The following is a 13,803-nucleotide window of genomic DNA, read 5'->3' as shown; positions in this document are numbered from 1 at the left end:
CTAAAAGCCCTAAAAGCCATGAGCCACCCTCACTTTTTTGCATTCGCATTGTTTTACATTCTGTTATTTTAGAATCTGTTAGAATTTAGAAATCTTCACAAAGATTTGATGAGCTGTCCATAATATTACTTGTATATAAGTGTCAATTATTTTAAATACCAAATAACACACAATTATTTTATTCTCTGTTCCATACCTTTTTATAATTTGCATCCAAACGAAAAAAAAAAAACAGACATTACTAAAATATAAAAGGATACATATTTCCCAAACTAATTCGCCCCTAATATTTATTTATTTTTTGTCGTCTGTAAATTGATAACAAAGAATAAATATGACTAAATAATTACATACAAATACTTAGTTAGATGTAAATATTAAGGTGAAAATTCAGGTGTAGTCGACTTCACATAAAGTGGATAATTAAGAGCCGTTAGATTATTTGACTGATTTAACTAATTTTTCATCTAACGACTCTCAACTATCAATTTCACGTGAAGTCGACTATACTTGAATTTTCACCATATATTAATTCATATAATATATCAAATATAAATCCTATAGGGACGTGCCAACTGCTAATAGCATCCAGCAAAAGCAAAACAGCGGCAATAATTTGAGGGAAAAAGACACAATCACACAACAAAACAAACACTCTCTTTATCGAACACTCAGACGTTTTGAGTTTATGTAAGTGTAGGTCCCAAATATTAAAAATATCTGGTCACTTTTTCTCTTGAATAATTAATAATAGAAATATAATTAGAAAAGAATGTATTAATGTATTAATTTTCCAATGGAAAGAAAAAACAATTTTCTTTTTAAATTAGACAATTATTTTTAATCGAAAATGGTCCATACCCCTATAAATAAGTAACTACTCATTATATCTCAAAAGAATCAGTCAAACGTTAAAATAATAGATTTGACTCTAACAAATGGATACTGTTCTGAGGTAAAGGTTAGCTTCAAATCAGCTCCAAAATAGTAGGTTGTGAAATGGGCTAGTCCAATCCATTTAGATTTGGTCCATTAAATTTGTGGGTTAAATAGGCTGGATCGTTTAAGTCTGTTTTATTCATGGACTATAATTTTTCAACTCGAACTATTTATGGTTAGCCCGTGAATTAAACGGGTTAGTCTGTTTATTCTTTTATTTTTTTAGTTGATGGGTCGGATCGAAAAAATATTGACTAAAAGTATTACTTTTTTTTTTAAAAATGTAAAACAAAAAAATAAACGGGCCACCCGTTTAGCCCGCGGGCTAGCCCGTTTAACCCGTCATTTTTTGCGGGTTAATCGAGCTCAGCCCGTTTAGTCCGAAATTTAAACGAGCTTAATTTTGGAGACAAAGCCCGTCCATTTAAATGAGTAAACAGGCTGGCCCAATAAATTTATCCCATTTTTACGGCCCTACAAAATAGTCGGTGAAAATACCTACAAAGAACTCCAATATTTAGCAAAAATAGTTAGCAAGAATTTAAATATGTTTTTAGTATAATAAAATTGAAAAATTCCTAAGATAAGATATTTATAAAAGTGGATGATGATTTAGTCATCACTTTTTTTATAGATAGAAGGTGGTTTCTTCCCTTATATAGTTATATTCTCACAAGAAACTATTGTTGAAGTAGTTAAGGAGTTGTGGATAACTAGGTAGCGTTTATTTTGAGGTACTGAGACAGAGATTGAGAAACTGAGACTCAGTATTATGTTTGTTGGTTCAGAGATTGATACTAAAATTTCTGTCTCTGTCCCTAAAATTTTAGTATTTCAGTACCTCCAAAAAGTAGGGATACAGGAACTAAAATTTTTGGAGATAAAAACTGAAACTTTAATAATATTTTATACTTAAAATATCCCCATTTCAATTAATTAATTCCAATTTTATCCTTTGTACAAATTAAATTAGAGTTTCATTCTTATTTCAATTTCTGTCTCCCACTTTGTACCAAACAAAATACTGAAATTTATTTCAATCTCTATCTCTTAATCTCTATCTCTCAGTTTCAATCTTTATATCTCTGTCTTTCTAACAAACGCTACCTAATAGTAGGATGACAAGTTACCCTTATAATCCTAGGACTGATTTCTTTGATCTGGACAGTTTTCACTGGATCCATTGAGAATGGATTGGCTCTTTTGAACCATGACTTTAATTATTTGGGCCATACTATGAATAGATACCTTTTCTCACGTCCACTAGTAAATTAGTAACCACAAATAAAAAATAACGAGTGAATACCTAACTCGACCTCTAACAATTATTTTGAAGGGATAATGAAGTCCTTAACAACAAAAAAAATATTTTTTTCGATTTCTGATCTTTATTTTTATAGGACTGATTAGTTCCTGTGCTAAAAAAAAACATTGATTTTTTTGACACAGGGGTTAATCAGTCCCATAAAAATAAAGATCAGGAGCCGAAAAGGATTTTTTTGTTAAGAGTTTCATTGTCTTTCAAGGTAATTGTCAATGGCCGTTTTAGAATTTTTTTTTCTAGTGATTAACTCACTAGTCTGCTTAAACAAGTGTCGGGGGTTCGAATCCCGCCTTATGCATGCAGTAACCTATTGACTAGCGACAAACCCTTAAATTGAACTCAGTATCGCGACGAATTAGTTTTTGGCCTGTCGAGTTGGAGAATACAGTGAAAAACAAAAAAAATGCAAAAGAGGACGAAAAGGAGCATCTATTACGTACATCATCTTTTACTCGTTTAGTAAGATTTGAATAAAAAACATTAATAATTTAAGGAGAATACTGACATAAAAATCATAATTGAAATTGTTAGATAATAATTTTATTAAATAAATTAAATTATTTGATAATTCTTAATAGGGGTGCACATGATCCGGCCTGGTCCGAAGGCCCGACTCAATTCCAAATACTTTAGGGGCTAACTTTGTGTAATTTCATCGGGTTTAGGGTTGAGTAAGGGTCTCAAAAATAGACCCGGTCATTATTTTGGGTTGGGTCCGGGCCATAGTTCGGGTCACCCGAAGTCGCCCGGTGGCCCGATCATCATACACAATTAATATTTTGTGTTATTAGTGATGGATCATGATTATTCATATGTGAAACTTAAGTATTGTAAACCTTAATATTTTGTGTTATTAGTCATTATAAGACTATAAGTTAATGTTTTATGTTTAGAATGCATAAGACTTTAGACCAATGCATAATATTGTGTTATTTGTATTGATTTAAATATTTGGTATTATTAGACTATTAGTATTAATTGTGGTTATGTTTTAGTATTGATTGTGGTTATGCTTTAATTTTGAAGAAGGGTTGGTTCTTGTTATATTTTTCTAAGTGAATTTTACCATGTTAAATAATGGTTGGAGTCTTGGAAATTTGGATATTTTTACATGCTAGCTTACAAGAAGGTATCAACGTAACGTAATGTTAACGGCCCGATTTTCACCCGGTATAATTATGGCCCAAAAGTGTATTGATTTCATTGGGTCTAGGGTCGGATTCGGGTCTAATAAATAGACCCGGTGTATATTTCGGGTCGAGTCTGAGTCACATCAAACCCGGCTTCACCCGACCCATATGCACCCCTAATTCTTAACTATTATCTTTGTATGAACAAACATCAGTATACCATTCATAAAACAACCGCGTTAACGAACGAGTAACATTAGCTAGGTTATCACTTATCAGTCATACGTAGTAGTAGCATCTTTTTATTTATTTATTTATTTTTCGGGTGAGCTACTAGCATCTTTTAACTTCGGTTTCAAGGCGAAACAAGTTCGTTATCGGCTATAAACGCAAATTGAATTACTTACAAAATGGAATATAAGAAAAATTAAAATGATGGGCAAGAGAAGAGAAGAGGGAAAACAGAGAATTGCACTCTGGTGATGGTAGAAAAGAGCCATAAAAAATTGAATATTAACGTAAAAACTAACATGGATGTGTGCCTATGATATACATCATTACAATTGGGTACAAGCGGACGTGTTAATATCATGAAGAGGGTGCAACTATGCTGTTCCGTCCAAGGCCAAGACCTAAGCCCAATGGGATGCTTTCATTTCTGGCTTTGCCATGGTTATTGTGACTACAATGTGCAGAATGAACATGGCCATTAACATGTCCATGACGGTGGCTGTGATTGGAACTACTGGAATTCACATTAATAACATGATGCCCATTTGTGCGTTCAGAATGAGAATGAGAACGAGAATGGGAGTCCCCGTTTGCGAAGTTCGAGCCCCTACCGATGTTCGTCATTCCAATACCCTCCTCTGAATCGCCTAATTCATCAATACTTATATCTTCATTGTACCCATTGATCAAGAAATCAGAACAGTTCTTCTTGCAACCATGATCATATGGGTTTCTGAATCTACCATTTGGACCTCTGAGGTAGCTATACCGCATTGCGTTTGCCATTTCATTTGTTGTAGTATTGCGCGAAATCTGGGTTACAGGAAAAAAGGAAAGGCATACTTTAGGTCAGATGAGAGAAAACATCTGCATCAGATCCAAATACATAGATGAAAGGAATTGAAAACAAAATGATGCTTCCAAGGCAATCATACCTGACTAGCCTGAACAAAAGTCAAAGCAAACACGCTAAAAAAGAGGAAAAAATCAGCAATTATAAATGATATTGCACCAACGTGTTCCTTGCCAACATACTGAAGCCATGTTCCAAATGAGGAAGGAGCCATTGGATCGGTTAACACCCCTGTATGTAGAAAATTAGTTTCCATCATCAGTCTGTATTTCAGAAAAAAGAGCATTGGTAACATTTAACTCATTATGTCTCAACAACAAACATACTTGAAAGAGTAACTCCACCGGTTATTATCATTGCTGAAACTTCAAGAACAAGAAAGACAAAGAAATCCCATTTGTTCTTCTGTAAACATAAATGAAACAAAATGAAGTCAATACATCTAAAAGAGACAAGAGGGGAAAAAAGAGAGGGGGGTGGGGTTTCAATTCAATGAGTTGGACAAAGCAAGTTGCATACTTAATCAAGGAAAGCATAATTATGTTAAAAGAATAAAAATGGCTCACTCTATTAACAAAGTGGGAAAGTAATGAAGGTCTATCCTAACTTATTCTACAAATGTATATGGCATATCTTAACAACAAAATAGAACAATCAATCATAAGAATGGTATAACACAAATTAAAAACTTGATAGTCACTAACATACCACAAAATCAACATAGACCTATTTAAATTGTCTGCACCATATAAATACCCAGAAGGAAACAGGAAAAAAATATCTGAGGCTTATTTTTCTACCTACACCCTTCTGTTCAATTGAATTCACTGACAAAATGAAAAAGCTTACTTTACTCGACTACCATTTAAATGACAGTCATGTACATTGATCAACCAGAAGTACCTTCCCAATGCAGTTGGAAACCCAAGGACAATGGTGGTCAAATTGTTCCACACAACGGTCGCAAGTAGAACAGTGTTTTGCACGAAGAGGCCTGACAATCTAAGGAAAAAAGTACTATGAAATTGTGTACAAAATCATTTAAAGCAAGGGTACACAAATTGAGCTAAGTAAAGAATGCATCCCAACAATAAGTCAGGTGAACAAAAGAAAGCATTGTTCACCTTGCATGTTGCACAGAGCTGGGACCAATTTCCAGCTAGCAAAGCAGGATTATTTATCTCAATCTTCAATAGAGGCTCCTGCAATACATCATTAAACCTTTCGATGTTAATGCCATATACACTTATATGTATTGAACATATCGAGGAGAATTGATGGGCTCACGAGATATTACAAAAAAGAAATCATCCAAGGTAGAAATGGAGTTTATACAATCTTGGGGATGAGAGGGTGTGGGCGAGAATCAAAGTATAGACAAGGATCACAAAGAACAGAACAAAACTCACATCATCTTTCATATTCTGTGTGTCACTCTTATTTAATCTGATGAAACCTGGATCCTTGCTGTAAAAAGGTTAAAAATAGAAAGATTAACAAAATAAGATAACAAAACAAATGACAACTATCTCAAGTAATATCTCAGGTATTTGAAAACAAGAACCATCCAAATATGGATAGAACAGCAACTCATAATATGCATCTATTTATGTGTCAGTTCACATGCCACATTGAAGCTATGTTTCTTTTACATATAGTAGCCTATAGCGTATTCATGAATCATGAGAAGCTATAAAGTCTAAACTCTAAAGTCCATATCACTTACCTGCTACACCTGTAAAACATAGCCAATCCAACAGTTGCAAGTAAAACTCCAAGCCATGCAAGAAGGCCAGTTGCAGCTGTCAGCTTTGGCAGATTTGTTGCTGCAGACGGGACAGAAACGTAGTAAGGAAACCATCAAATAGACATGTAACTGTTCACATGCACACAGCTTATTTCATGTGTAGAAGTCAAGATAGATACCCAATATGACGGAATGAATATATGTGACCAAGAGCAGAAAAATTATACACCAAAGATTCATCAAATTTAAAATAAAACAAAAAAGGCTTTGTATTTGCAACTGGTCAATACATGAACCAAATATAACAAAAATGCTAAGCAGATTTGGAATTATTCATCAAGATAAGTTGGCAAAATTTGCAAGGCATATATTTGGAATTAACAACCCATAGAAATGTGATTCTAGTTTGGATGCAAATATATTTTGAAAGGAGGGAGAGCAGATGACATTGTTCTAAACAACTGACAATATTTTGGTTATAAAACACGTACAAGGAAAAAAGCAACTTGTCTGTGATTCTTATCAGAAGCTAGTTGTGCTGGTGTAAGGCCTGTATTATCAGTCACAATCAGGTCTTCCTTCTTGCCAGCCTGTACCAAGACAGTACAAGCCTCCAAGTTACCCCTAATAGCAGCCCAATGAAGAGGAGTGCAACCTGAATAAACAAACAGAAATAGGAAAGGCTATAATGCTTTGAAAATTTGAGATCAAATCATCGCTAACAAAGTTGAGGTTAGAGCTATCTAGCATACCCTCTTTGTCTTGTCGTCCTCTATGTGCATCAAGAAATAATAGAAGACGTATACAATCAGCAAAACCTTTGTAAGCAGCCCTGAAATTCCAACCAGTAGAGAAGAAACAATTCAAGCATTTCATAGTGAAGAATTACACATTTTATTCAATGAAGTATGACCTTTTCAAACATCTTTCTAAATAGAAAATGGACACATGAAACCAAAAAGAATGGCACACAAAGTAAATGAAGACTGTAGTGTACCAAGAGAACTTACACGGCATATATTCCAAGCATCTCCATATTAGAATAATCGAATGTAATTGGAAAATGGAAACTTAATATTGTCAAAGGAAGATTAGGACTGGACCATATGATTTTAAAACCATTTCAAAATTTTCATTCTCAGCTTGGACAAATTTTGGATCTACTTCCCACATTATGATTCCACTTATATTCTTCCAATGAACTTCTAGGGTCAATTTCTGTTTTCGATAACCAAACCAACTACAGCAAAAGTTTGATTGGGGAGGATAACACGATGTCGTAACCAAGCAAATACATATCAGAGAGACTCATACTAAAAATGAACTTGTCACTTGTACGTGTATCAAGCTATCAGCTCCAATGAAGGGCCATGCTTGACTGCAGAGCAGTGAATCAAATAGAAAAAGAAGTCTGAATGCAAATTCTTGATTACCAATGCAAGGGGCTTCTTCCATCATTATCAAGAACATCGGGGTCAGCATTCCATTTTGAAACAATGTGGTAAATGAAAGCTGTCTGACCGTATTGAGAAGCAACATGAGTTGTCTGCATCATAATAAATAAAGTCAACAATTATACCTACACAGAGCCTTCAAGCAAAAGAAGAATTCATAACTACCAACTTAGTCCAAGTACCCACAGATACAGATGAACAATTGCAAGGGACAGATAACAAACATTGACAGCTAGAACAAATAATCTGTTTCTTTTAGATTTCTCTTGATTCAATTCATAATTACAGACAAATATAGAAGGGCTTCATTTTTTACTTTTATTCCATATTGAAATTGACAATAGCAGGACAAATTTGGATAGCTATAAATATGGTTGGCAAACTCTGAATACTAGATATGACCTCAAAATAACAAGGGTCAAGGTCGGCCAGTGAGACGATGGGGGATAAGCTTCATCGTCGAGAGGGAAACAGCCCGGATCACCAGCTAAGGCCCCTAAATGACCGCTCAGTGATAAAGGAGGCAGGGGTGCAGAGACAGCCAGGAGGTTTGCCTAGAAGCAGCCACCCTTGAAAGAGTGCGTAATAGCTCACTAATCGAGCGCACTTATGCCAAAGATGAACAAGGCTAAGCAATCTGCCAAAGCTATGGCATGTTAAAATGAATTGGTTGGGGAGCGCTAACTATGGATATGATAGCAGAAATAGACTGATTTTATATCAGTCTTCAATTCGAATTAGCAAAAGCAATGTCTCCTTGCATAATATGGATTCCAAACATTCATGATCTGGACTGGAGTGAATGTTAACTTTCATTAACAAATTTAATCAAGATATGCAATGATGACAACATTTTCATGGGTGTGAACATCCAATATTTATGAACCTCCAATAGAGTTGGCCAAAAGGACTAGCAGGCAACAACAGGAGGCTGGAGGCACATGGCATGTCACTCTAAAAGCTCACATTTCTAAATTCATGATTTTGATCCTTACCCCAGTGATATCCATATTCCTGAAAAAAGAAACAACCAAATCAATCTAACCTGATATCCCTTCATATCAGCAGCGTTCAGTCGGGCACCCTCTTGGAGTAAAAGCTCCGCAACCTGAATAGCACCTCGAACTGCACTCCAATGTAATGCTGTCTGGCCAGTATGATCCGTGGCATTCACATCTCCCCCATGCTGCCAATCAAAACAACAACAAATGATTAGTCATACTCAATTTCCATTTCCATCAACCACGCATGATCAACTACCTGTCTAGCTGAGCCAAGCTACCATACAAATTCTAAAACTAGAACCATCATCATCATCGATTTCTCTTATACAGCTCCAACAACAAAAAAGCATAAGCTCCTACAATGCAAGGGTAAACACTGACACAATCAACGCTTTCAGGGAATGCAGGACACAGCAGCGAATCGGGGAAAAAAGAGCTTCAAGAGCTCGAGCTAGAGCTTAGAAAAACGCAAAAATAAAAAATAAAAAATCAACAACAAACCAATGAAAAAGAACCTCAATGATGTACTGAGCTGCCGCAGTGTGGTTGTTGAGAGCCGCCCACTGGAGTGCATAGTAGCCCAGCCCATCAGGCTCCGACACGCTGCATCCCTCACGCTCCACCAGCCTCTGCAGCTTCTCTAGATCCCCGTACGCCGCGGCGGCGTACACGTCGTTGCGGAGACTCTCTTCCGGGACGTCGCTGGAAGCTGAGGGCGGCGATTGATTATGATTGGTGGATTGGACCTCCTCGACGACCTCGATCTCGGACGACATAGCTCCGCGGCTCGAAGAGTTGAGTGAAAGAGAAGAGGGGCGTGGAGATCGATAATTTGAAATTGGATTGGGATGGTTGACTTTGGAATTGCAGAATTTAGGGAAGAAAATGAGGAAATTTCTTATTATTAAATTTTAGGGTTTTTCTGGGAATATTAGAGAGAAATGAAGAGAGAGAAAGTGAGAGAGAGGGTTCGGGTCTTGGCCGACGGTGTTGACCGGAGCCCTCTGATGAGCAATGGAATCAAAAGAGGCCAACACACGCGAAGACACTCAGAAAGGGATAGAATACCGAAGATATAATTTCGACAACTCGGTGGTGCCACTTCCTATTTTTATATTCTTTTCATTTTTCTTTGCATTGTTGGGGAAAATTTTATATTCCGTATTTTGCTTTCAAAATATCGTCATAACAAAAAATAAATTTATATTTTAAGTTCAACTATTTATTGAATATATAGTTTATCATTTTATTTTTTAGATAAATATTAAATTTACACTTATATACACGCATGAATTGATTTACGATTATACATTTTATTACCTATTCCATCCTCATCATGAACGAGTTTTTTATAAAGGTATCTTATCCTAGCATAGACGAAATAAGTAAAGAAGGATTAGATGATTAGTAGTGTATTTAGGTCCAGTTTGGGTAAATAATTTAAATAAGTTCTTTTGGAAAAAAAACTTAAAGTATAAGGACTTTTATTAATTTCAGTTTATAAATAAGTTATTTTGTGTTTGGATTTTTAGTTATAAAAGTACTTATTTTAAAGTTGTAGTATTTAGAAAAATAACTCAAAAATTAATTTTTTTTACAGAAAAAAATGAATATTAAAATAATGATGATAACAAATACTTTCCAATATTAAATGTTAATTTTACATAATCTAATCACTAATATTGTGTATGATATGGTAGGTGAAAATAAAAAATAAATATAAAATGTGTGTCAATGTATATTTTGTTGCTGTTTTTTATTTTTTTTTTTACTCCTATTAAAACTCCCTTCTCCTTTATTGAAGTCAAGAACTTGCTATAATTAACTATGAAAATAATAGCAAGTTATAAAATCACATGTGAAAAAAATAAAATTAAAACTGAAATTTCATACCACAGTTAAATACAAATTTAATAATAAAAAATAGAGTGATAAAATGATAAAAAAAAAAACTTAGAATGAATATATGCAGTAGGTTGTTCAGATGCAATATTGTCTGAAAATGAAAATGGTGGTGGAGGAGCAATACTTCTATCACATGAATCATTACGTGAAAATGGTGAGGTTTGGAACATTGAGTGAGAATGATGGTGGAATGATGGTGGAAGGCCAGTGCTTCTAGCAGACCTTGCATGAAAATGGTGGTGAAGGGTCAGTATTTTTCACAGAGTCAATAAGAAAAGTAATTTTTTTTGTTTCGAAATTAATTTTTTTTAAGGAAGTGGTAAAATGACTTATCGAAAAGTAGAGAAGTCATATATTTTTACTTCTTAAAAAAAGCTGTCAATTAACTTTTCGGGAAGTTAAAAGCTTTTTCTAAAATTGTGCCAAACATGCAGATTCCGACTTTTCATAATCCAAAAGTCAAAAAAAGTAGCTTCTACTACTTTCCAAACGGACTCTTAGTCTATAAACTCATCCATATGAACGTATTTCGTGTATATTTAGGAACGAGATACATTCATAAAAAACTCATCTATATTAAAGACAAGTTCATTTTTCATATTTTACAAAATCTCTCCACTTCATTTTCTTTAAATAATTTTTGTTTAGTATGCTCTTCTTGGTGGGTATTAATTCGTTGGTGATGATGTAAACACATGCCCTGGATATCAACCGGTTAAATGTGACTACATATATTGCTGCAATGCTCGACTGAGAGGTTGGTAACCGAATTAGTCGATTATTTCAATATTACTATTATTAGACTGATTTTGTTAGTTTAGGTTAGATAATATTAATTGTTGTTTAGTTTATATATTCATGTTATTATTAAGCTGATTTTGTTAGTTTAGGTTAGATAAGAATGATTTTAAAAAATATGACTATGATAATATCTTACTTAATAATTTTATTCTAATTACTTTGAATTAGTTAAACTTTTTGTTGCATAATAAAATACCGGTAGACACAATTATTTAATTTATGTTGATTATTTTGAAAATATCGAAATGGTTAGTAGGACATTTTGTAGTATTTTTTGTATTTTTTAATTTTTTAAAGAAACTAAACTTGTTAGTTAGGGTTTTTTTTATAATATTTTATTTCATATTTATATTATTTATTCCAAAAAATCACAGTTAGTTCATTAGTGGTGTTAGTATTGGTTTTTATTAGTTATTAGTTATTTCATATGTTTGCAGTCGATGGTGCTTCATTCTAGGCGGATGTTCCCACATCATGCCTTCTCTATATATTATGTTGTCGAACATCAGGGAGGCAGGATTTGAGTATGCAGCGAGGCTAAGGAATTTTTGTTTCCACAAGTTCCACCTACTGTAGGGTGAGTATACCATCACCTCTAGGATGTGACATATTATCTTGGGTTGCATACGGATGAAGGTCTAGTTGGTGATTCTCAACGAGATTTCTAGATGCACCATCAAAGATTGACATGGAATTGGGTGGCAGAGCTATTGAGAGCCATGCCACTGCAGTAGCTGGAGGGCAAGAAGGAGAGTTTTTCGATTAAGATGATGTGGCTGAGACAAAGGATGCAGCAGATTCCTACTAATGCTAATCGTGACACGTTGCGACAGTACACCCGATGCTATATCATGATGATGATTAGCAGGTACTTGATGACGGACAAGTCCAACAATTAGGTCCATATCTAGTGACTTTCCCTCCTTATAGACTTTCAAACATGCAGAAGATTATCTTGGGGATCAACGATCCTTGTTTGGACGTATAGATCCTTTAGTATTGTAGTTGATCGGACTACTCCAAACATAGCTGAATGCCTGTCTTCTGATCGTGAGCTGGATATACCATAGGTAGAGTGAAGAGGGGTTAGGTTCCTATCCTGTGCTTTAATTTTGTGCACGTCCATCAAATAGACAGTGAAAAGAAAGGTGGGCTCGGTCCAGCCAGTGTCAGATGCTCCTATTAATGTTGATAAGTTCTTGAAGAACACTGGCAAGGGCGATAATGTGTGCAGACTTAGTATGACTGGTGGAGAGGTCGAGTTAGGGAGGAAGTGATGGTCAGAGCAGATCCTAAGGCAAACACGAGACTCAGCCATGAGTAGTTAGATTGGTGAATGTGTGAGTGCAGGTTTTGATTCTTATCATAGGACAGCGTGCTTGCCGACCCTACAATTGTGCCGCTCCCTAATGATCTTCAATTAACAGCGATACAACCTCATGATCACATATAGCTCACAGCGGATGCACCCGCTCCAAGGCGAAGAGGTCAGGCCAGGTAGAGGGAGGTGAGGCGGGAGCATACGGGAGATAGTCGAGGGGTGCAGGTCACAGAGAGGCTAGCAGATAAGGTGCTAAAGTGCGAAGGATAGTCAGACAAAGTCGTATGACCAGAGAGTAAAGATAGTGGGTGGACGTGGAGTCGGGAGAAGAGGCGGAGTTCCATAAGTATGAAGAGTTCAGGGATGACTTGTTCTATGACATCTTTGGCGACTTACCGCCGCCAGGTTAACAATTTGTCCAGTATGTTATTCCTGGCACGCCATATGTCGTTGAGGAGGAGAGGGAGGTGGAGAGCTATATCACATTTGAGACATTACTCGCACAGATAGTGCTATAGTTCAAAGATTGGCAGACTGATATATCTCCAGTATCGTAATGTTGTAACCGACACCTCATCAGCGGCACCATCACCACCACCTCCTTCACTTCCCCTACCACTTGGGGTCACTTAGCTGTAGGTACCAACGTATGTGTCTCCTCCTGCAGTGGCTACCATTATTGGGAATCATCACAGCCTGGACACAGTATGCTATTCCACCTTCAGTGGACTATGGTTGAATGATGGATCCATAGTACTCACAGTAGTCGCCTGGGTATCTATAGTACTATCAATATCCACTACAACCATAATTGTATCCACTACTTCTACTGTATCCACGGAATCTTTCACCACAGTCTTATGTGGCACCTTTACCATTACAACCTCAGAGGCCTACCTGCTAAATTCAACCGCTGACATGCGACACAGCTGGTCGTTTACATCATCTATCTCCCCTTCTCCTCCATAGTCATTATTATGTATTAAAAATGTATATTATGAAAGCAATTATATATAAAATGGTAAATTACCTACAAATTATATATTTTGGTAAATAAAATAATTAAACTATTTATTAAAAAATAATTAATTTTT

At 35.5% G+C, this 13,803-nt stretch overlaps 1 protein-coding gene across 1 annotated transcript; it reads right to left on the bottom strand.

The window, feature by feature from the left end:
• LOC107640637 (protein S-acyltransferase 24) lies at positions 3,849–9,784 on the bottom strand. Its single transcript, XM_016344149.2, is given in 13 exon segments — positions 3,849–4,437; positions 4,560–4,708; positions 4,804–4,882; positions 5,381–5,479; positions 5,602–5,679; positions 5,887–5,944; positions 6,204–6,303; positions 6,404–6,460; positions 6,652–6,879; positions 6,977–7,056; positions 7,658–7,770; positions 8,724–8,864; positions 9,198–9,784. Coding segments are annotated over 13 exon segments (1,899 nt in total). The 5' UTR covers positions 9,459–9,784; the 3' UTR covers positions 3,849–3,981.

Source organism: Arachis ipaensis, chromosome B01, assembly GCF_000816755.2.
Source record: "Arachis ipaensis cultivar K30076 chromosome B01, Araip1.1, whole genome shotgun sequence".
NCBI lineage: Eukaryota > Viridiplantae > Streptophyta > Magnoliopsida > Fabales > Fabaceae > Arachis > Arachis ipaensis.
The sequence above is the reverse complement of the archived record's forward strand: the minus strand, read 5'-3'. Positions and strand labels throughout refer to the sequence as shown.